Source organism: Lentinula edodes, assembly GCF_021015755.1.
Source record: "Lentinula edodes strain Le(Bin) 0899 ss11 chromosome Unknown C8R40scaffold_12, whole genome shotgun sequence".
Lineage (NCBI taxonomy): Eukaryota > Fungi > Basidiomycota > Agaricomycetes > Agaricales > Omphalotaceae > Lentinula > Lentinula edodes.
Genome location: NW_025764318.1, coordinates 499,826 through 518,920, shown reverse-complemented (window position 1 = coordinate 518,920; position 19,095 = coordinate 499,826). Strand labels below are relative to the sequence as shown.

General features: G+C 46.1%; 6 protein-coding genes across 6 annotated transcripts; 3 read left to right on the top strand and 3 right to left on the bottom strand.

Moving 5' to 3' along the window:
* The first annotated feature begins 4 nt into the window (after positions 1-4).
* Positions 5-1,807, top strand: C8R40DRAFT_1098473 (legume-like lectin family-domain-containing protein). The gene is made up of 12 exons (XM_046227809.1): positions 5-152; positions 200-261; positions 316-346; positions 395-442; positions 501-563; positions 617-710; positions 763-796; positions 859-976; positions 1,034-1,102; positions 1,161-1,182; positions 1,239-1,341; positions 1,396-1,807. The coding sequence occupies exons 1-12, from the start codon at positions 39-41 to the stop codon at positions 1,676-1,678; spliced, it is 1,041 nt and encodes a 346-aa protein (XP_046087824.1). The 5' UTR covers positions 5-38; the 3' UTR covers positions 1,679-1,807.
* Positions 1,808-2,169: 362 nt separating this feature from the next.
* On the bottom strand, positions 2,170-5,353 carry C8R40DRAFT_1160055 (transportin-PC; the record flags this gene model as incomplete). Its single annotated transcript, XM_046229966.1, has 9 exons — positions 2,170-2,349; positions 2,404-2,678; positions 2,733-3,207; positions 3,256-3,567; positions 3,622-3,732; positions 3,784-3,857; positions 3,928-4,813; positions 4,866-5,195; positions 5,252-5,353. The coding sequence occupies 9 exons, from the start codon at positions 5,351-5,353 to the stop codon at positions 2,170-2,172; spliced, it is 2,745 nt and encodes a 914-aa protein (XP_046087823.1).
* A 2,971-nt stretch (positions 5,354-8,324) lies between these two features.
* On the top strand, positions 8,325-9,830 carry C8R40DRAFT_1271845 (mitochondrial carrier; the record flags this gene model as incomplete). The annotated part of the gene is made up of 5 exons (XM_046234059.1): positions 8,325-8,730; positions 8,784-8,852; positions 8,906-9,326; positions 9,389-9,544; positions 9,601-9,830. The coding sequence occupies exons 1-5, from the start codon at positions 8,647-8,649 to the stop codon at positions 9,828-9,830; spliced, it is 960 nt and encodes a 319-aa protein (XP_046087822.1). The 5' UTR covers positions 8,325-8,646.
* Positions 9,831-9,957: 127 nt separating this feature from the next.
* C8R40DRAFT_1098456 (uncharacterized protein) lies at positions 9,958-11,149 on the top strand. Its single transcript, XM_046227808.1, has 4 exons — positions 9,958-10,054; positions 10,105-10,172; positions 10,232-10,292; positions 10,347-11,149. Exons 1-4 carry the CDS (start codon positions 9,976-9,978, stop codon positions 11,093-11,095), a joined length of 957 nt encoding a protein of 318 aa, XP_046087821.1. The 5' UTR covers positions 9,958-9,975; the 3' UTR covers positions 11,096-11,149.
* Positions 11,150-11,184: 35 nt separating this feature from the next.
* Positions 11,185-17,294, bottom strand: C8R40DRAFT_1184256 (SNF2 family N-terminal domain-containing protein; the record flags this gene model as incomplete). The annotated part of the gene is made up of 18 exons (XM_046232988.1): positions 16,571-17,294; positions 16,464-16,520; positions 16,378-16,413; positions 15,947-16,329; positions 15,712-15,838; positions 15,525-15,653; positions 14,911-15,471; positions 13,761-14,857; positions 13,632-13,704; positions 13,168-13,579; positions 12,394-13,102; positions 12,196-12,354; positions 12,135-12,174; positions 12,027-12,092; positions 11,956-11,999; positions 11,899-11,928; positions 11,833-11,859; positions 11,185-11,776 (listed from the first exon to the last, which is right to left on the bottom strand). The coding sequence occupies exons 1-18, from the start codon at positions 16,793-16,795 to the stop codon at positions 11,185-11,187; spliced, it is 4,767 nt and encodes a 1,588-aa protein (XP_046087820.1). The 5' UTR covers positions 16,796-17,294.
* Positions 17,295-18,931, bottom strand: C8R40DRAFT_1184254 (AGC/PKA protein kinase; the record flags this gene model as incomplete). The annotated part of the gene is made up of 5 exons (XM_046232987.1): positions 17,295-17,550; positions 17,610-17,986; positions 18,037-18,252; positions 18,304-18,533; positions 18,589-18,931. The coding sequence occupies 5 exons, from the start codon at positions 18,929-18,931 to the stop codon at positions 17,442-17,444; spliced, it is 1,275 nt and encodes a 424-aa protein (XP_046087819.1). The 3' UTR covers positions 17,295-17,441.
* Positions 18,932-19,095: the final 164 nt, after the last annotated feature.

Sequence of the window (19,095 nt, the reverse complement as noted above, 5' to 3'; positions counted from 1 at the left end):
CAGTTTAGCTGAGGGTTAATATAACTTTACCTTCAATCATGTTCTCGACCTCGTTATGGTCCTCGGTCCTGACACTTCTTCCTTTCATAGGGCTTGCGCAGGCTGCAGCTGACACCGTTCCGACAAAAATAGGCAATCAGACGATTGAGAGGGTGTGTACCAGCAAAATCTCCTCGCTGGCTTATTTGACGTTCAACAGACAGTACAACTCCGTACACACTCATTATTTGCACCATACATTGACCAAGATCTGCAAAATAGGTCCGACTGCTATCTTTTTGACTTCGAATCCAACGTGCTCATTTTCTGTTGCAGATGGTGGGATTTCGGTGCCGATTCTTATGTCGTACGTGTTCATTTACTTTGCTCATTTCCAACTCTGAACTCTTGGTAGAATACGAATAAACATATTCGTCTCACGCGGAACCGCCCCTCACAAATGGTTCGTCGAAATTCATGCATCAGATTCAGTAGTTCAAGTCAATCATATCCTATGATAGGGCTGGTTATGGTCTCGACTTCCATTAACTTCGCAAAACTTCGTAATTGAGGTGGAATTCAAGGTGTGCTGCGCCTCACTGTAATTTTATACACAAATTCTTACCCATCCACATAGGTTTCTGGGGAATCAGGACATCTATTCGGAGACGGCATGGCCATCTGGCTAACAACAGAGCGGACACAACCTGGCCCAGTGTTTGGCAGCAAAAGTCTGTTCATCACGCTTCAATGGAATCCCACGCTCACGACGCGTTTTCGTAGATGAATTCAACGGCTTGGGATTATTCTTAGACACGTACGATTGCCTTTACAATGTCAAGAAGGTCGTGGACTGATTCCATCTCCTTATGTATGAAGCTATGCGAATGCTCGGCATACTTTTGCTTTTCCGCGCATAATGGCGATGTTGGGAGACGGAAAGACAACGTACAACTACAACAATGACGGAGATGGTCAGGAGATTGGGGCATGTTCAGTATGTCTTCTCAATAATCATTTAGCAATACAATCATTCAGCTATACCTCTCTCTAGGCGAATTATCGGCGAACGAACGTCGCCACCAAATTGAAAATCACATATGTCAAGGACACCTTTCTAGACGTAGGTTCTTCTATTTCGAGCTGGCCTATGCAGTAGGTCTAACCTACTTTCTCAACAGGTTAAAATTCAGTATCAAGCTTGTATGTATATTTTCCCTATCCACCTTATGAGGATCTGACACCGTTTCGACCTATAGGGGATGAATGGACCGATTGCATTTATGTTGAGAACATTTCACTCCCTCCAAGCCCTTTTCTTGGATTTTCTGCCATGACTGGCGACGTCGCAGACGCACACGAGTATGTGTTCAATTTTCAATAGCTACCTACTGCTTTTCTTATCATGTTCTACAGTGTTATCGCCGTAACGACCTCATCTGCCATCACTTCCGCCATCACTTCTAAGACATCGAAAAGCATCCCTGGCACAAAAATACCGGGTGTCTCCTCTTCAACATGGACGGGATTTTTCTTTAAGCTGTTCCTATTCAGCGGTGTCTGTGTGGGAGGGTATTACGGATGGATGGAGTATCAGAAGAGAAACAAATATGGTGGAGGTATGGCAAATTTTGGAGGTATGTCATTAAGTGGCGGGGGTGGTTTCGGTGGGGTATATACAAATCCGAAACGGTTTTAAGCTATCCGAGTAAGGTGTATATGATATAAAGCAGAGTGCTATCATTGACGTTGGATGAGCCTGTGAGATACTGTTAATCTTGAACCCATGCACTATAACATAACATATTGACCATTTTGGAGGGAGAAAGGGCACGTAGTTATATTGTACAGATTTATATAAGTATGTATTGAGTCAAACATCTACTTGCAGGATAAGAAGAATACTACACTACTGGGATTGATATGCTACGTGAAATGTGCTGGCAGATATGCAAAATGACAGGACAGGGTGGCGTCAATGCGACGAAAACTAGTGACACAGATTGGAAGCGAAGATGATACTACTGCTACGATGGATAAAGACTACACTACAAAGGGATCCTGATGCAAGAGATGGAGAGAAACATGTAACTACGAGCAGGACCAGAGATATACGGAGAGAACAAAATCAGCCCATGAAAAGGGAAGAAAAAGGTTATAAGAAAAAAGATAAGGTTCGAATTGTACGGATTAAACTCCGTATCGTGTAGCAAGCCGTTCTTGAATGACGGGGGGAAACGCTGCAACTTGAGCAGCCCACCCGGCTTCGTCGTGCTGCTTAAAGCCTTGTAACAGCGTCTGGAACATATTATTGAGTTCCGGCGATGGCTGATTCCACCGGACGATTGAGTTACAGAACCAAAGTAAACTCTGCATCAAGTGAACGTGATGAGTAGATGCCCCAGATTCAGGACTATTACTCACCTTCGCAATACCAGCTGGATTTGCTTGTACCATGGTACACAACCCGCGGAATGCCGAGTCCTTCTCTTCGTTATCCCGGATTTCATAAAGTGCCTGACACCAAGCTTGGGCGAATTCAGGAAGATGTGGCGCAACAATGCCAGGATGCATGAGGCCGATACGTCCTATTGATACAGCCGCATTCTCGTGCAAGCTTCGAGGTGCCTTGGGATGAAGAAGGATCGGGATTAACCTCGAAATGAGTGGGTTCACCCATTGTTGAAATTCGGCATCATCTACAATTATCATTGAATGAGCTTGACATTAACAGAAGAAAAGGGTTGGTTTACCTCGTCCGTAGCGTAATGCAACTTCTCCAACAGACCATGCTGCATTGTTTGATGCACTGACAAATTCAACTTTCGGCTCCGGGTCCAACTGCAAGATCAATTCTGACATGATACCAGGCATGAAGGGCCTCAAGATACTGAAGCAACCCATGGCCATGTCACCAACGAGAGCATACGCAGACTGACGAACAGGAGCTTGCGGATGCTTCAAGCAAACTGTGAGTAGAGTCAATAAATTTGGTTGGCTCTGGTTGATGAGCACTTCCAGCGCCATGCCTAGGCCCTGAGTAAGGCCCGACAAAAGATCCAGTGCCACTACTAGGAACGATTTGTCTGGTTCGTCGAGTTCAGGGTTCTGTTGAAATTGCTGGTACTGAAGAAGTGAGGTGTGTATGATGGAACAACATCTCTCGAAGACTGGAGGTGCATATGGAAGAAAGGCTTGTCCCATAGCAATTGTTACTGAGGCCAGGCACTGAAAACAGTTGAGAGATGATAAATTAAGGGGATGCATAATATATACCTCGAGTAGTGGTATCAAATCAATATCATCGTCTTTCAGCTTCGCCCAACGATTAGTGAGCGGAGGCATTAGGATTTCAACGTATGTCGGATTGGAAAGCTCGCGCCCAACGGCGTCAGCTAAGGTTCCAACGGCGTCATATAAGATTAGCATATTCTTGTGCTGATACTTGTCGAAGGCGAAGACCAAATTGCGCAAGACCGGCTCGAGATACGGCGCAAGTTCTATCCCAGCATCTTCTTCCAAAGTCGCAAACGCACTACATCCCGCTTCTTGAACCCGTTTGTTATTATCGAGGACCATGCGCAAAAGCTTTGATACAAGGATGAATAATTCGAAGACTAGCGACTCTAAAGGAAAACTTACTCCTTCCATTGTAGGTATGAAGTATTTTTGCTTGTGTTCGTCTGAAATGGGTTGTGTAGTCCAACTCGCATAACGCCCGAGCGTCCAACAAGTGATTGACCTGACAAGAGGCTATGTATTCTATTAGCGCTGCGCGAATGAGATGGCAAGAATGAAGGATACCTTCGAATCATTAAGAGTGTTAATGAGGTACGGAACGAGAGTTGGCAAGTGAGGCTCGATCGCTTCAATACAACCTGAGAGGCAATGTGAACAAGACAGTCGATAGCATCGAGGATCAACACGACTTGCCCTCTGCCATAGCACCAAGTGCGAGAATACCACTCTCCCTCTGCAGCCAGTCATTACTCCATAATTTGTCTTTCAAAGGAGCCAGCAATACATTAAGTAAATCGCCGCTAAACCTGACAGCGAGGACATCAAGTGCAGCCGCAGCGCACTTGCGAAGATTCCATTCAGTGGACATCTCGTCCACAAATTCGTCGTCATCCAGATAATCATCATCCTCGTCGGAGTCAATAGTCTCCTCACCGTACGCACCGATGCGAGCTTTCGGGGCTTCAGTGGGCTCACCATTCGCGTCCCGCTCGTACCCGTGTGACTTGCTACCATAGTGGCGAGGCTTGATATCCGTCTCTTTGTCAGGAATTTCAGCATCTTCAGCGTCACCTTCGAGCCATAGCAAATCGTCTTCGCCGTAGATCATGCAGTCCAACAAGACTGGGGCAACCTTGCCAAGTAGAGGCTGTAGGAATGGGGCCAGTTCAACGTCCTCAGCAAACGTCAACCAAAATTCGCATGCTTCGAGGGCAACATTCTCATTCTTGTCCTTTGTGGAGTAAAGCATGTACTCGGCCACATGGTCCATCTCGGGCATTAGCTTTTCTGGCCGTGCAGCGAGCAGCAAAACAAGAGCTTGACATACGTGTCGACGGACCGAAGGGTCATCGTCGGAAGCTCGTCTGAACAAACAAGCGATGAACGAATCGATATGAAGAAAGAGAGATTGACAGTTCACAGGAACAAAATACGAAAGGCAAGCGACTGCATGCGAACGCATCTTGGACGATGGGTGGTCTGCAAGGGAGAGAAATTTGGGGATCATGAAGTCTAGAGGTCGCGTTCCACCGATTTCTACGTCCAGTTTTCGCGGATAATCCTCGCAAGCTTTCTCCAATACGTTGAACGCGGCCTGATCAACATTTCATGCAAAACCCACTTAAAAAACAATTGAATCTGCGTACCTCTTGCTTATCCAGATCGGAAAGGTCCAACATGTTCACCAACTGAGATAAACACTCTGGCCAGTTTCTGGGTTCAAGGACTCCAAGGAAGGATACGATATCTTGACCAGCGGCATTTCGAATCATCACAGACCCGTCATCAAAGGCGCGGAGCACGGCGGCCTTAACATACTGGGCCACTTCTGGAGATGAGCTGAGGATGAGACGTGCGTTGTTTTTTAAAAGGTAACCGGCTATCGTTCTAATTCGTTCTTCTTCTTGTGGCATCGCTGTCAAGATGTGGGCCAGATAGGCTATGTAGTCTGGGACACGGGTGAAAGAGTTGAGTTTCTATAAATTAGATAAGTGATCAGTGGAGAAAATGTCGAAAAACCCTCTGTACTTACTTGGGTGATATTTCGCTGGACAGTGACGTTCATGTCTGTTGATTCATGAATGGTCGACAGAATCTCCTGCAAACCTGCAGGCTGAGGGTTCCAAGACGACATTATATGGTGAAAACGCGTTCAGAAATACAGAAATTCGTGAAAAGAGGCGAGGGTTGGAACGTGAAAGAGGAACACTAAGATTGTGGTCACGGCCAGGTTACAAAATGTCACGGGTGTCACATGCAGAGTCATTCATGATTCGAGGTAAGTTGGAACTCGGCACAGTCCCACATAAGTACGTTCGTTCCATTGCAATGCTCCTCGACGACAGTGCAAACTCAAAGTACATAGATTCTTGAGAGCCAAATAGAATTCTCGTCGCGATTCCTTACATCCCCTTGGCAAGTTAAGTACAGTGATCTGCATCTCGACATCATGATGTCCATGACAGCAAAACAGGAAATCTGATGATTTCTGAACCATATAAGACTTGACAAGTTCGATGAATCGATTGATCAACAGAATGAGAAAGAAGGCAATGAGGAGGGGAGGCTTCCGAAGATACTCATCATTGATGATGAGAACAAGAGATCGAATATGTCGAACAGAAGGACTATCGTCCTCTTCATTTTAGGCCGGTGTAGAAGATGAAATCCAACTCGACTTGACGTAGTAATGCTCTCAACACGTAGCACCCAGAGGGCTGACGAGTTAGCGTCGTTCCTGTGAAGATGATCGAAGGGCCCTGTTCAAGACAGACATCGGTCAGCGCTCGTAAGAACCACGGCAATAAATTGGCATTGCCGTGAAGTAATCACACTTACAAAGCCTTCTAATCCATATGCCATCGAGGTCCTGTTGGCCAATGCCTACGAATGATTAAGAGCAGTGGATATCGGCGCGCACAGGACGTTTCCTACTCCCCGCCCTATCAAGTACATATCTTCAGATTTTTTATGCTGCATGTCAAGTCACAACCAAAAAAATGAACTTGCCCGTTAAGAATATCGACACCACATACACACCGCTTGAATCATACTCAAAGACGTCTTGTACAATCCACTGGCAGCCGGGTCCGAGAACGCCATACGTAAAGGCGAAAATGGTGTACAAAATTAGAGTGGGAGATAAACCCCATTAAAAAAAGACCGCCAATGTGGATCCGAGTGGCGATAACACCATCAAATTGCGTAGATTGTAATCAGATAACCAACCGAGGAAAAGGAGAATCATGCGCTGAAGATTCTGGAAGATGATTATTTCGTGCTGACTCCTGAGCAAGGCTTAGCCAGCGACACCTACAGGTGTTCGCCATCTAGAAGGCGCCCATCGTCCCTTCGATTGGGCTTAGATTTTGGGACGCAAATACTGGACCATCTCAGTATTACAAGCAAGAAAAGAGAGATCAATGATATGCTCACCTTGGAAGATGAGAGTATGAAATAAAATTTCCCAATACTTGAGTGATATTGAAAACCGATAAGATCCAGGAAAGTGCGAGAACTAATAGATTGCGCGTTTACATTCGGAGATGAGGTCTCCAAAAGAACCGGCAACGGACCCTGAATACAGCCAGGAATGTCGCCTGTGCATGCTGTTGAAGAATGTTACCTAAATGCATAGGATTACAGTGTAATAACTTACTATTGCAAGTGAAGTAATCTTTTGGCCGCTTCGATTGCGAATGGGCAAACCACCAACACCTTGAAGGACAGTTTTCACGAAAGAAAAACTTCGTACTAAAACCTGAGTATGGTATTCCATTTGCCTGTGAAGATGAATTAAATTCCAAAGCAGACTTAACAAGTTTCGGATGTACCAGACTTCTCGTGAGAGAGAACCATTTGAAGAGCCAGATAATCGTAGGGTAGGGTAGTATAAAACACCTTTTTGATATAAGATCGGTCTTCAGTAGTGAATAAAATAAAGCACGCACACCCTCCAACACTGAACATAATGCCCTGCGTCAGAATTAACTCCCCCGGATTCCGCGAAAAAGCTGCTCTAACAAGTCCACCAATCGATAGAACGTATTCCACGCGCATCACCATTTTTTTTTCCAATGTGGATATCGGCCCGTAGGGGGAAGCAAGACGATAGAAGACATGTAAAATATCCCCATACCGCAGCAAGAGTTAATAGTACTAAGGAACTGTGTTCGAAGGTGGATGAGGAGATGAGGTAGTATTCGAGAAACACTCCGTCAGAGAAGGGAAGACTGCGGCCTGATCGAAGACTATTGTAGAAGCCTTGAAATGGAAATGGAGAACTGAATACCAGAGAAAACAGTCAAGGACCCATGCACTACTCAAATACGCCTAGGCGTGAAATCCTTCATCCCAAAGTATAACCGACATTGAGTAAATCAAGTGATCCAAGTTCGGAAAATTAACGATTTTCCTGCAATTTTTCTTACCGCAGCACACAAGCTACATCCCGGGAATCACTTGCGGGACGAGTCTCGACAAACGTTGATGCACTATTGTTCCCATCGACAGGTTGTTTGAACGTGTCACAGCTGGGGCAGGTTTCCATTGTTGGATCCATTCTATCCTGTAAGCTCCAGTGAGATCGGTATTGTAAATGAAAACGTGGTGGGTAAGGACATACCTCAGGAGGACTGTTGCGTTGAAAAGGTATGTGGTTTAGACTTTACAAAATGCACCGGATTGACCGGTTCTCCTTCTCATTTGGAGTTTCTGACTGTTTATATCACGGCCATGATCGTCAAAGCCGATGTATCATCTTGGTTGAAGGATTGAGTTGAGACTTGGAGTTCAAATTATGGCGTTATTCTTCGAAAACGCCCGCTACAGTCGGGAACGAGTTCAATCACCGTGCCGCTGATCATGAGGGGGTTGCAGGAGACCTCGAGAGATGAATTAGCAGGTGACAACTGGTCGGTAGAGAGAATTTTATTTATACAAATAGATGAAAGGTGGCAAAATGAGTGACGCGAAGTTTGGCGCCTGATGAAGAAGGAATAGAGTCGGAATTGGTCGCAGTTCACTGGTCCCCAGGTAAACACTGTCAGCACGCTTACATATTTATTCTGATCTTCTTTCATACCACATCCAGTGCCGGTCTCGCATGATGGATGACACGAATCAAAAGGTTTCTGGCATAAATAAAACTAGTCTAAAAAGGTGACACTGACAGTTTTCTTGCTAGCCTTTCGTTCATCTTTCCATCCTCCCTCGAATTCCCGACTCCAAAACCTGCAGGCTCCGTACCTCCGCATCGGTTGTACATCGGAGCAGGAAAACATTCCAGTCGCCATCGCGGGGATCCGTGCGGCCAGCCTACATAGGGCATATAATTTGCGCGGTTTCACATGCTAAAATCCGCCCTTGACCTTAGGAGCTATTTTACGTCGAAGTACCCGACTACTCTCATCTTTGCTCTATAAACCAATGTCGCGCAATAACGGATCCAAAAAGCCAGTCGGGTTTGCTACTCATGTCACTGCTGGCGGGATTGCAGGAGCATGCGAGGCGGTCTGTATCCTATCTTAGTTTCTCGCGTGTATTCCACTGACTTATCATTTCAGCTAACATGCCAACCTCTGGATACTATCAAAGTCAGGATGCAGCTATCGAGATCAGGCCGACTTCCTGGGGTATGTGATCCTTCTTCCAAATTCGCCATTACCCCACTCAAGAGTTCGCGCAGACAAAACCTCGCGGGTTTTTCGCTACTGGTACCTACATCGTTCGTCGAGAAACGCCTCTCGCACTTTACAAGGGCCTTGGTGCCGTCCTCTCCGGTATTGTTCCAAAGATGTCTATCCGTTTCGCCAGTTTCGAAGCCTACAAGACCGCTCTTGCCGACCCAGAAACAGGCAACACGAGCATGGGAAACATATTCATAGCTGGATTGGGGGCTGGAACAACAGAAGCCGTCGCAGTAGTCACGCCCATGGAAGTTGTGAAGATCAGACTTCAAGCCCAGCAGCATTCACTAGCAGATCCGTTAGAAACGCCGCGATATCGAAACGCTGGTCACGCTGTATATACCATCGTTAGAGAAGAAGGGTTCTCCACGTTATATAGAGGGGTCTCGTTAACTGCTCTTAGACAAGCAACAAATCAAGGTGCGGTGGATTTGAATGTGATATGCGGGGAAATTCGCTTATAGACGTCGTCTTCATTTCAGGTGCAAACTTCACTGTATACCAGGAAGCTAAGAAATTTGCCCAACGACTACAACCTGGCGTGGAGGAGCTCCCGTCATACCAGACAATGATGATTGGTCTATTGTCAGGCGCCGCAGGGCCTTTGTCTAATGCGCCCATCGATACAATCAAGACCCGTATGTCCATTCACGTTTCAACTTCACTATGCTTGTACTTACTTTCATTTTTCCAGGTTTACAAAAATCTACCGCGACACCTGGATCTTCGGCACTTTCTCGAATCATGACTATCGCAAGAGAAATGTGGATACAGGAAGGAGTGAAGTCATTTTATAAAGGGTTGACGCCTCGCATACTGCGTGTAGCGCCTGGCCAGTCGGTGGTATTTGCTGTGTACGAACGTGTCAGTGGAATGATTGAGAGGATGAGACCGAGTACTGGGGGCGATGCATACTCAGAGTGAACGACGGACATGTTGTACAGTAACTTGATTCCACCGCGTCGTGCTAGAAAATATACATGTAAATCGTGGGAATTTGCGGTTCTTGCTATTCGTTCCCGGTTCAGGCTGCCGATTAGCAACTCCCACATATTAATTGACATCTTCGATGAACAGTCCGAGTGAATCTTCATCACATGCTAAAATACCAAGAAGATTGCCTCCGGAAGGAGCTCAAGTCCTCCGAGGTGCGTTAATTCTCATCTATATGAGTGGACTGTGCTCAGCAGATCTATAGAGGTATTTAACAAAGGTGTCACCCATCCCAAGAAGCTTCAACGCGAAGCTCTTCTCAAAAAAATCCATGTGCGCATTCAACAGTATCTCCGTTTCGACAGTTGTTTTAGTCCAGTCCACATTACCAGGCATTAGGCTTAACCTGGTATACCGACGAGAAAATGAAGTCTTGGTTCATTCATAACCGGAGTGAGCGTAATTGACTTGCGAATACGCTCATGAATAACCTTTTTTTCCGTTCAGAGAAACTAATCACGCCTCAAGAGACAATGGATGCTACCGTCGTCAATTCCACCGCATCCCCTGTAGACATCCACAAACTGACTATCAAGATTCCCGGCCCAAAACCTGACTCAGATCCAGTGGCCGAACCATCGTCTGCTATGACCATAGATACCCCTCAGTCTGGCAGCGGTACTGTTAAGCACAAGCGTCGCAGCGGCAAGGCCAGGTTGACCAACTACCCTTCGATCAAGCTTTCTGCAGTCCCTCAGCTGGTAGTTCTCGCAGATACAACAAAAAAACCGTCTATGAGGTTGATCGAGACCTGGGCATCGTTATTGAAAGCCTCACCGGACGATGTAGAGCGATGGGTGAAAGACCATAAAGCACAAGGGGCGAACCAAGTTGAGAGTACCGCTCCTACAGTACCATCGGGCCCTTCAGAGCCTGCTCGCACCTCAGTACAACCAGACGAATCCGAATCTGATGAAGAACCTTTGATAATAGGCATTCACTCGCCGCAAATGCAGTCAGAAAATACTTTAATTAGCCAACCGCCCCAAATACCACCCAGAGATCAGCTTCTCCTTGCTATCCATACTCGCTTATCTAGTGCTACGAATGATTCATCATCTCCCGAGACAGTCTCGGAATTCAATACACTCTTCAAGCCGTATGGAGCCATGATGGAGCGTTTCGTTCAGGATATAGAGACAGGAAAGCTCGAGCGTATGGGTTGGGGCTTTAATCGAAAGCTCGTTCAATCTTGATATGGCCATAAGTTCACATTATAATCTGGTGTATGTACGATAAATGATAGCAGTTATGTATATAGATGCAGGGTACAATAGTGCATAAGTTATAGCCGCCACTCAGCGAAGAATTCACTGTCACGCGAAATAAAAGCAAGCATGTAATCCACCGTTGTTCCGCCATCCTCCTCTCCATCTTCATGGTCTCCCTCGTGCCCTTCCCCAACGGTCATGGTTCCTGACCGACCCTTAAGAGCATCCTCTTGATCATCTCCCCCAACAACACCCAACCCAAAATCTGCTTTATCTGCACCTTCCATATCCACCTCCTCCCGTTCTGCTATTCTCGCAGCCAGTGAATCCTCGCTATCTTCAAATTCTCCCAGTGCTTTTGTCAAAAGTCCACTATCAATTCCACGTTGTACTCGAGCCACCTCAATATTATTAGCCTCGTCTTCCGAATCGAATTTGAAAATAGATCTCCAGTCGAATTCTCCTTTCTGGATCACCATATCGTCCAGGAATCGTTTCTGATTGGCTTTTAGTAGCATGGCTTCTTCAACGGTGTGTTCGGAGATAAAGCGGTAAATATGTACATCCCGGATTTGACCTATACGGTGAGCTCTGTCTTCACACTGGCGGTCCATCTGCGGATTGAAATCGCTATCGTAAAATATAACGGTATCGGCTCCAGTCAAGCTATACAAAAGTGTTTCAGATGCCAAGAATTGTACGAATAGAGCTAAAATGCTTACTTGATACCTACGCCCCCACTTCGAGAACTTGCGATAAAGCAAAATATTTTCTCGTCTTTATTGAACCGTTCAGTGACGTACTGCCTGTCTTCAATGCTAGTAGCACCGTCGAGCCGTAGATACAGATAACCGTGAAAATTCAGATAGATCTCAAGGATATCCAGTATCTTCGTCATCTGGGTGAACAACAGCACTCTATGACCACCTGCCTTCTTCTCTCTAAGTAGAGCAGTGAGCCGTTGCAGCTTCCCGCAATCATACTGGAGAAGAGATGGAGGAGGAAAAGCTATGCTTAATTTCACAGCAGATTTGTGAAGAACGTCGTCGAAGGTCAGAGGAACGCTTTTCAAGATGCTGGGTAACAGACCAGGAAGAGCGAATCGAGCGACATCGCGTGCGACCACATTAGATGTGATGAAGGCAAACCTATCGATCACATCAGACATTTCGTTTGAACGCTCCTCATATGATAACACGGCTTTGTGCAGGGAAGGAAGCACAGTATCCACGAAGGCCGCTGTCCTTGTGTTGACATGACATAAGGGAATAATAGGGTTGTACATTGAGCGAACGAGAGAAATAGTTTCGGAGCTGTATATAGGCGATCTAGAGTAGCGCAGACGATTTAGATAGGCCGTATGAGACCACCGTGCTGCAAGGCTCGCGCGACGTCGCCATTCTGCATACTGTAGAAATTTTTCGATTCTCCTAACGTCTTTCGGGGGGGCGGGACCAGGATGTTCGCAAAGTCGCATCATGATTGCACCCGCAGCTTCAGCTTGGGTGCTCAGCGTTGTGGCGATCGACGTATTCTGAAGGTTGAGGAAGGAAAGTCCGAGAAGTTCAAAATCAAGTTCTTCACTCTCATTTTTCAGAAATTGACGCCGGATCAAAAGCTCCTTGATTTCGAAGTCGGCAACAGCAGAGCGATCCATCACAAAAGACGTGACAATAGGTCTAACCTCGAAGAGATCAGGATGATTGCAGACTTTGCGCAGTTGCATGAGGATGTTGGCAATCTTTTGGTAGACACCAGATCGAAGTGCGTCACGCGTATGGGCCCTCGCCATGAACTCATCGTATAGAAACCGCTGGCGTTTGGACAGCGAGCAGAGCACTAGGTGTTCATATTTGTTCGGCAATTCTTTCTCGACATCCCGCTTCAGTCGACGGAGAAGGTACGGACGAAGAACCGTGTGCAACTTCGATACACGTTGCTTCGTCTCATCGTCATGAACGTTACCCATTTCGATCGCTTTTTCCAGTGGATCTGAGAAATGATATGAATGGGATTGGCTAGGTACTCATGGCTGGTAATTAACTCGCGATACTCACTTGAAAACCACTCGCCAAACTCTTTCAGATTAGCGAACTTGGCACCAGACATCAAGAACTGCAACAGGGCCCACAATTCCGTTAGGTTGTTTTGTAGGGGTGTACCAGTAAGGAGTAGGCGTCGGAAAGAGCGAAACAGCAGCAACGTATTCCAACGCTGAGATTTAAAATTCTTGATCATATGAGCTTCATCTAAAACCATATAGTACCAGTTCTTCCGTTTAAAGATGTGGGCATCACGGCTCGCGAGGGTGTAAGAGGTGATGCAAACATTGAAGTGATACTTGTCATTCCAACCCTGGCGAAGTTCTTTCCTACGCTTGGTACTTCCGTGATAACACAAGATCCTGAAACCAGGAAGAAATTTCTTGAACTCCATTTCCCAGTTCAGTAGAACGCTAGTTGGTACAATCTACAAGGAGCGTCAGACGCCACGAAATGATATGTCAAAACAAGGAACATACGATGAGGTGAGGGCCCCATATACCTCTATCGCATGCGAGATGAGCCAGCAAGCTAATGGTTTGTATGGTTTTACTTCAAAGAAAATAGATCAGAGACGGAGATGCGGGAAATATTAATAAAAAGTCTACCCCAAGCCCATTTCATCAGCGAGAATTCCATTAAGATTGTTTGAGTGCAAGCTGGCGAGCCATTCGAGGCCAGCGAATTGATAGGGCCGAAGCACGCCTCTGAGCAACACAGGTGGTGCGATTTTGTTATCCGGATTCCAGTCTACGTGCGTTACTATGTAAGGCGTCAAATAGGCAGGAAATCGGGCCTCTTGTGACTGATCATCTGAATCCTCCTGGTATTGAGTTTGAAGGAAGGAATATTCCATTGACTCCCCATCGCCGTTCAAAGGCTCCGAAGTCGAATTGTTGGGGTCTACTGTGGCAAGGGAGTCAACTGCAACGGAGGTGAAAGATTCTTTGAGACCTAATCCGCCCGAGTTTGCCTTAATGGCTAAGGTTTCAGACATAAATTCACCCCCCTGAAGTGAAGCCAAGTCCACGATAGGGATGGATGCTTCGAATTCGTTCGGCGGAGTGACCACATCTGCAGTGCTCGGACTGCTCGTATCACCGTCCAACGGCTGGTCCAGGTGAAGGGGAGGAAATGATGTTGAACCATTGATCGGAGGGAGTACTTCGTGCGTATCAAGGGATGTGGAATCCCAAGGCTGGTTGAGAGGCTTTGCAAAAATAGTAACGGGCTCGGATGTCCCCAAGAGCGGAAGAGACGAATGGGAAAGATCGTCGGAAGTCCCATGATAATCAGAGGTACTGGACGCCTCCCGACCTCCCACGGAATCCATGTCGATCACGATATCCGGGAGAGTAGATTGATCTACTTCAATGGAAAAGTCGTATTGAGCATGAGAGACGACTGATGCCCCTTGTTGATTATTACCTTCTTCCTCATCCACGCCGATAACAGTGTCGTCGCCTGTCTCCTTGTTCTCGTCTTTTTCCTCCTTTCCGTCTTCCGCTTCATCCTCACTGTCGTTCTCAGTCCAATCCGAGATGCTACTACCGCGACTGTGGGAACGGGAACGATCTAGCCTCGTTAAATCACCGTGCTGAGTTTCTAAGATATGTCCTGACTGGTCTAAAATTGCATCCAAGTGTGCACGCCCTCGCCGGACTTCCTCCGCCACTAATTTAAGGCGCTCCTGCTCACGGAGATGCTATATGTACAGATTGACAATGGTCCAAAATGGGTGAAAAGATAAAGACCCACGAAGACAGCTTTTTTCCACTCCGCAACGACCAACTTGATCGTAGCCTTGGCTAATGCTCTGATCCGCTTCTCTTCCTGAGCTTTCATCTTCTCTTGTTTCACTGTCTTTACATCCCAATAGTTTTGAATGGCCTTGGCTATTTGTCCGGCAATTTCCACTCCTGAAGGCTCCTCGCTTTTGGACTCCAGATAAGCTGCAGCGTCTACAATACAGTGGCACCAGATATCAGAGGACTTTTGTTGCTTGTTTGCAGCTTCTGCGGGTGTCAGTTCCAAAACAGAGAGGTCATCCAGAAGACGACCTTCTTCTCGTAGCTTCTGAATACGTTCCAAGAATTTCGTCCGAGTGCGAGCACGTTTAACCAAAGTATCAGGAGGAACTTCCTCTGAACCGTCTGTCGTGTAACTCGAAAGGAAGTCAGACAAAGAATAGTTGTATTTTGGAGGCAATGGTCTTTGAAGTGGGCTAGAAACAAGAGGTGCCGGACGGCGAACGATGAGCTTGATTCGTTTGACGGGTGGCAACGAAGCTTGGAAAGAGGTGATCGAATCAGTTGGCGGCTGTAAATACAGGTCATATTCACATACGAGAAGCAAGAGATTAATGTGCTGACTGTAGATTCTGGATGCGACCCATGATCTGTGAGATCAACCTTGCGTTTTGTAGATAGTACATTCGAGAATTTTGATGGAGACTGGTTTAACTCTGCCCTATGATGTCGCGACCCTCCAGTAGGTGAAGACTAAGATAAAAGCTTCAGAACGTTCGGTTGTTGAAACGATGAGAAGGTAATAGCATACCAAGGAGAATTGAGGCGGAATTTCAGTTGTTAACCGCGATCCCCGTAAGGTGATTCTGCGCGGACTGCGAATTGGATCGAATTCGTTGACAGACGTGGATTCGGAAGGAGGAGCAATCATGGACGACCTGGGTGGCACACGTAGAAGAATGCCAGAAGGTCTTTTTGGTTTTGGAATTGAAATGTCAGGATGGTTAGTATGAACGCGATTTATGGTAGAAGCAAGATCCATGCACGCATTGCTATTATCAGATTCTGCGTCATCTTTATTCCTCCTCTTGCCTCTCGACGATCTGGTTAAGCTCGAGGATGTTGCGCCCTGAATTGCATCTATGGCTTTCCTTTTTCCTTTCACTTTACTACTCGATAGACTCGATGGAGAATCTAGAGTCTTTCCGTTCAATGATGAGCTATTGTTCGCAGGACGTAATTCCGACGCATCGTTATTGCCGAATGCGTTCCCTTTGCGATTGAAAGCAGATATTGACGCAGCAGGAGAGAAGCTAGAGGACTCCGGTAGTAAAAGATTCTTCCTTTCGGTGTGGGCACGTCTCGTTCTCCTAGATGGGCCTGGGGCGGAAGCACTAGCTGTTTCGAGAAGGTCATAGTTCGACTTATACTGGATATGTATTTAGTCCAGCAACTGGATTGAAAGTGAAAAACTAACATTCTGAAATACCGCTGAATGGTCTTGCTTTGCTTCCTGTCATAACGATCAGCTTTGCAAATCAACAAACAAAGAGTGCAACGTACAGCAGGATTGTATGAGAGCATCATACGGAAGTGCTCCATATGAAAAGCTTCTCTCACCTGCCGGTTGGAATTAGGACTGGCCCAAAAGAACACAAAGTAAGACGCACAAGAGAATCATGGCCCTCGTAAATTTGGGTCAACTCGGCTTCTTTTTCTGCTATTAACGAGTTCTTCCTGGTATCTTCCAATCCTCCTTCTTCAAAGCCGCCTTTAAGCTCATGCCCTCCTCCTGCTTTTGCTAGAACGGCAGGTTCTCTTGCATCCTGCCTGCGACTACCACGACCACTCCTCAGACTCCTGATTTCCCCACTTTTTGAGTGGCGTGAAGACATTGGAGACGAGTTATGTTAAGACAAATTGAACGCTTTCCATTCGGAAAGCGACAAGTTTCGAAATGCTAATGTATGAGAAAATATTATTGATCTCGTAGGATTGTGTACGGTTTTTGACCCTGTTCTGATAATGGTCAGGATATTCTGGGAGTAGGAGCGTCGTTTGAAATAATAATGAACATCAATGGTCGTATGCAGTACCGTGAAGAGAAAGCCACATTTCTGTGATTCTTACATGACTGAGCTTGATTACTGTGCCAAACAAGGCAATACAACTCTTACGTTGCACGACTCATCCCTGTCGGCTCAGAAGATGAAATCTTTCAAGCTACAAACGTTACGATGTATGTAACATCGTAACAAAGATGTCACTATTGATTTGAATAAAGTTGGTAGTTATACACAGCGCTTCATTCGATTTCCAATAATGCAACAGTGGGTATTAAGTGATATGCCAAGGAGATGGAGATAATTACAGGCTTAGACACCCTGCGGCAAAATCTTTGGGTGAATGGAATCAAAAATCAAAAGTATAGATAATAGGAGGCACTGCTCGTTATGAACATTCAGAAATGGAGGCTTGTAATAAAATACAAACAAGAGGATCCGTCCATCCAGGGTAATTTTGGGGATACATGCACAACTCCTACGAGGTGTAGGAATATTCGAAGTCCGGAAAACAATGTCCATACGGGTCATTAGCGGGTAGACCATAGCTAGCAGTCGCTTCGAAATCCTCATCATAATTGTCAAAGCTTGAGCACATAACCTCAAATCAGTATTTGAACAACCAAAGGAAATTCAGAATGCTCACGCGCTAGCGTCGCCGTCACCAGAAATTTTCGGGAGGTATGGCGCGATGATATCTCTCGAGCAGAGTTTTTGCCAATCCACCTCTCTGAACCATGGGTGTGCAAAAACGTCGCCGGCGCCGTGTTGCATGTTCCCATATCGCTTAGAAGGGTCGCAGTCCATGAGCTTTACAATTAAATCTTTGGCCAAGAGGGGAAATTCCTCGTTGTTTGCACTGGGCCATCGAATATGAGCAGGACCAGCAGTAATCTTTTCGTAAAGTATGGCTGGATTTCCTTGAGCTTGGTGATATGGCGGTAGCCCAGTAAGCATCTCAAAGATGAGTACGCCGAGGGCGTACCAATCTACACTCTTGTTATAACGCTGCTGACTGATGATCTTATAACACGATCGGTATCATCAAGAATTTGAGATACGCGGGAACATACCTCGGGAGCTAGGTAATCGGGTGTCCCACAAAGCGTCCAAGTTACAGATGAACAAGCTTTGGCAAAACCAAAATCGGCCACCTTGATGTGCCCATCGGAGTTGAGGAGAATGTTTTCTGGCTTTAAATCACGATATACGATGTGGAGCGTGTGTAGGTGATGTAAAGCCAATGCGACTTCGGCCGCGTAGAATTTTGCGACAGGCTCGGGGAATCTCTGATTGCGAAGTTAATACCAGGATATTCGATTGTCAAGAGTAGTACTGACATTCGACCTGCGCAAAAGAGTGAAGAGTTCACCACCTGGTACAAAGTCCATCACCATGTAGAGGTTGGTCGCATCTTGAAACGTGCCCCATAGATTGATGATGAAAGGATGTGAGATATCGGCGAGAATGTACTGTTCGTTGTTGGTGTGTTCGATCTGCTTCATCCTCACAACCTTTTCCTTTTTGAGGACTTTGATCGCATAAAAGCGAAGATTGTGTTTACTCCGAACTAGATGTGCATTGGTCAGGGGCAATGGCCTTGCCTACGATGAATGGGATCTCACCTAGGTGAACGCGGCCAAAGCTTCCAGTGCCGAGTGTGCGTTGAATTATAAAATCCTCTAAGCGGTATGTGCCTTTATGCTTCCTAGGCCGAGCATTTAACGATTTCTCCTCCTCAATGTAGTCTAGGCTATCTCCTCGTTTGCTCCAATCACTTGCGCTAAGAGATGTTCTCTCAGTAGAAATAGACCCTCTGTGGTCATATTGAGGTAGAAGTGAAGACGCAGAGGAAACGGCGGTAGATGGGATGCTGGAGATCGGGGATTGAATGGGAGATGAACTATATTGTTCTTTACTGTAACCGTGAAAGTGAGAACCAAGTTTGTCCGTCATTCGTTTGAACATGAAAATCCTGCTGAAGAGACAGTGATGGAAGAACGAAGAGAAAGATGAAAGGGCCTCTTCAGTTAGTTCATTGTTCTTTGTGAAGGAACAAATAAACAACTGGATGTCAGGTCTTCTTCCGAATTCGGAAACAAAGCAACCGACCCTAGCCGTGAAATCAAATG

What these genes read in the sequence shown, in the direction of transcription:
- C8R40DRAFT_1098473 (XM_046227809.1), top strand. Translation starts at nt 39, where the DNA reads ATGTTCTCGACCTCGTTATGGTCCTCGGTCCTGACACTTCTTCCTTTC. An exon ending in CCCAGTGTTTGGCAGCAAAA is followed by an intron (nt 711 to 762) that starts GTCTGTTCATCA and finishes GCGTTTTCGTAG; the next exon opens with ATGAATTCAACGGCTTGGGA. An exon ending in GACGTCGCAGACGCACACGA is followed by an intron (nt 1,342 to 1,395) that starts GTATGTGTTCAA and finishes CATGTTCTACAG; the next exon opens with TGTTATCGCCGTAACGACCT.
- C8R40DRAFT_1098456 (XM_046227808.1), top strand. Translation starts at nt 9,976, where the DNA reads ATGAACAGTCCGAGTGAATCTTCATCACATGCTAAAATACCAAGAAGA. An exon ending in AGGAGCTCAAGTCCTCCGAG is followed by an intron (nt 10,055 to 10,104) that starts GTGCGTTAATTC and finishes GCAGATCTATAG; the next exon opens with AGGTATTTAACAAAGGTGTC. An exon ending in CTCTTCTCAAAAAAATCCAT is followed by an intron (nt 10,173 to 10,231) that starts GTGCGCATTCAA and finishes CCACATTACCAG; the next exon opens with GCATTAGGCTTAACCTGGTA.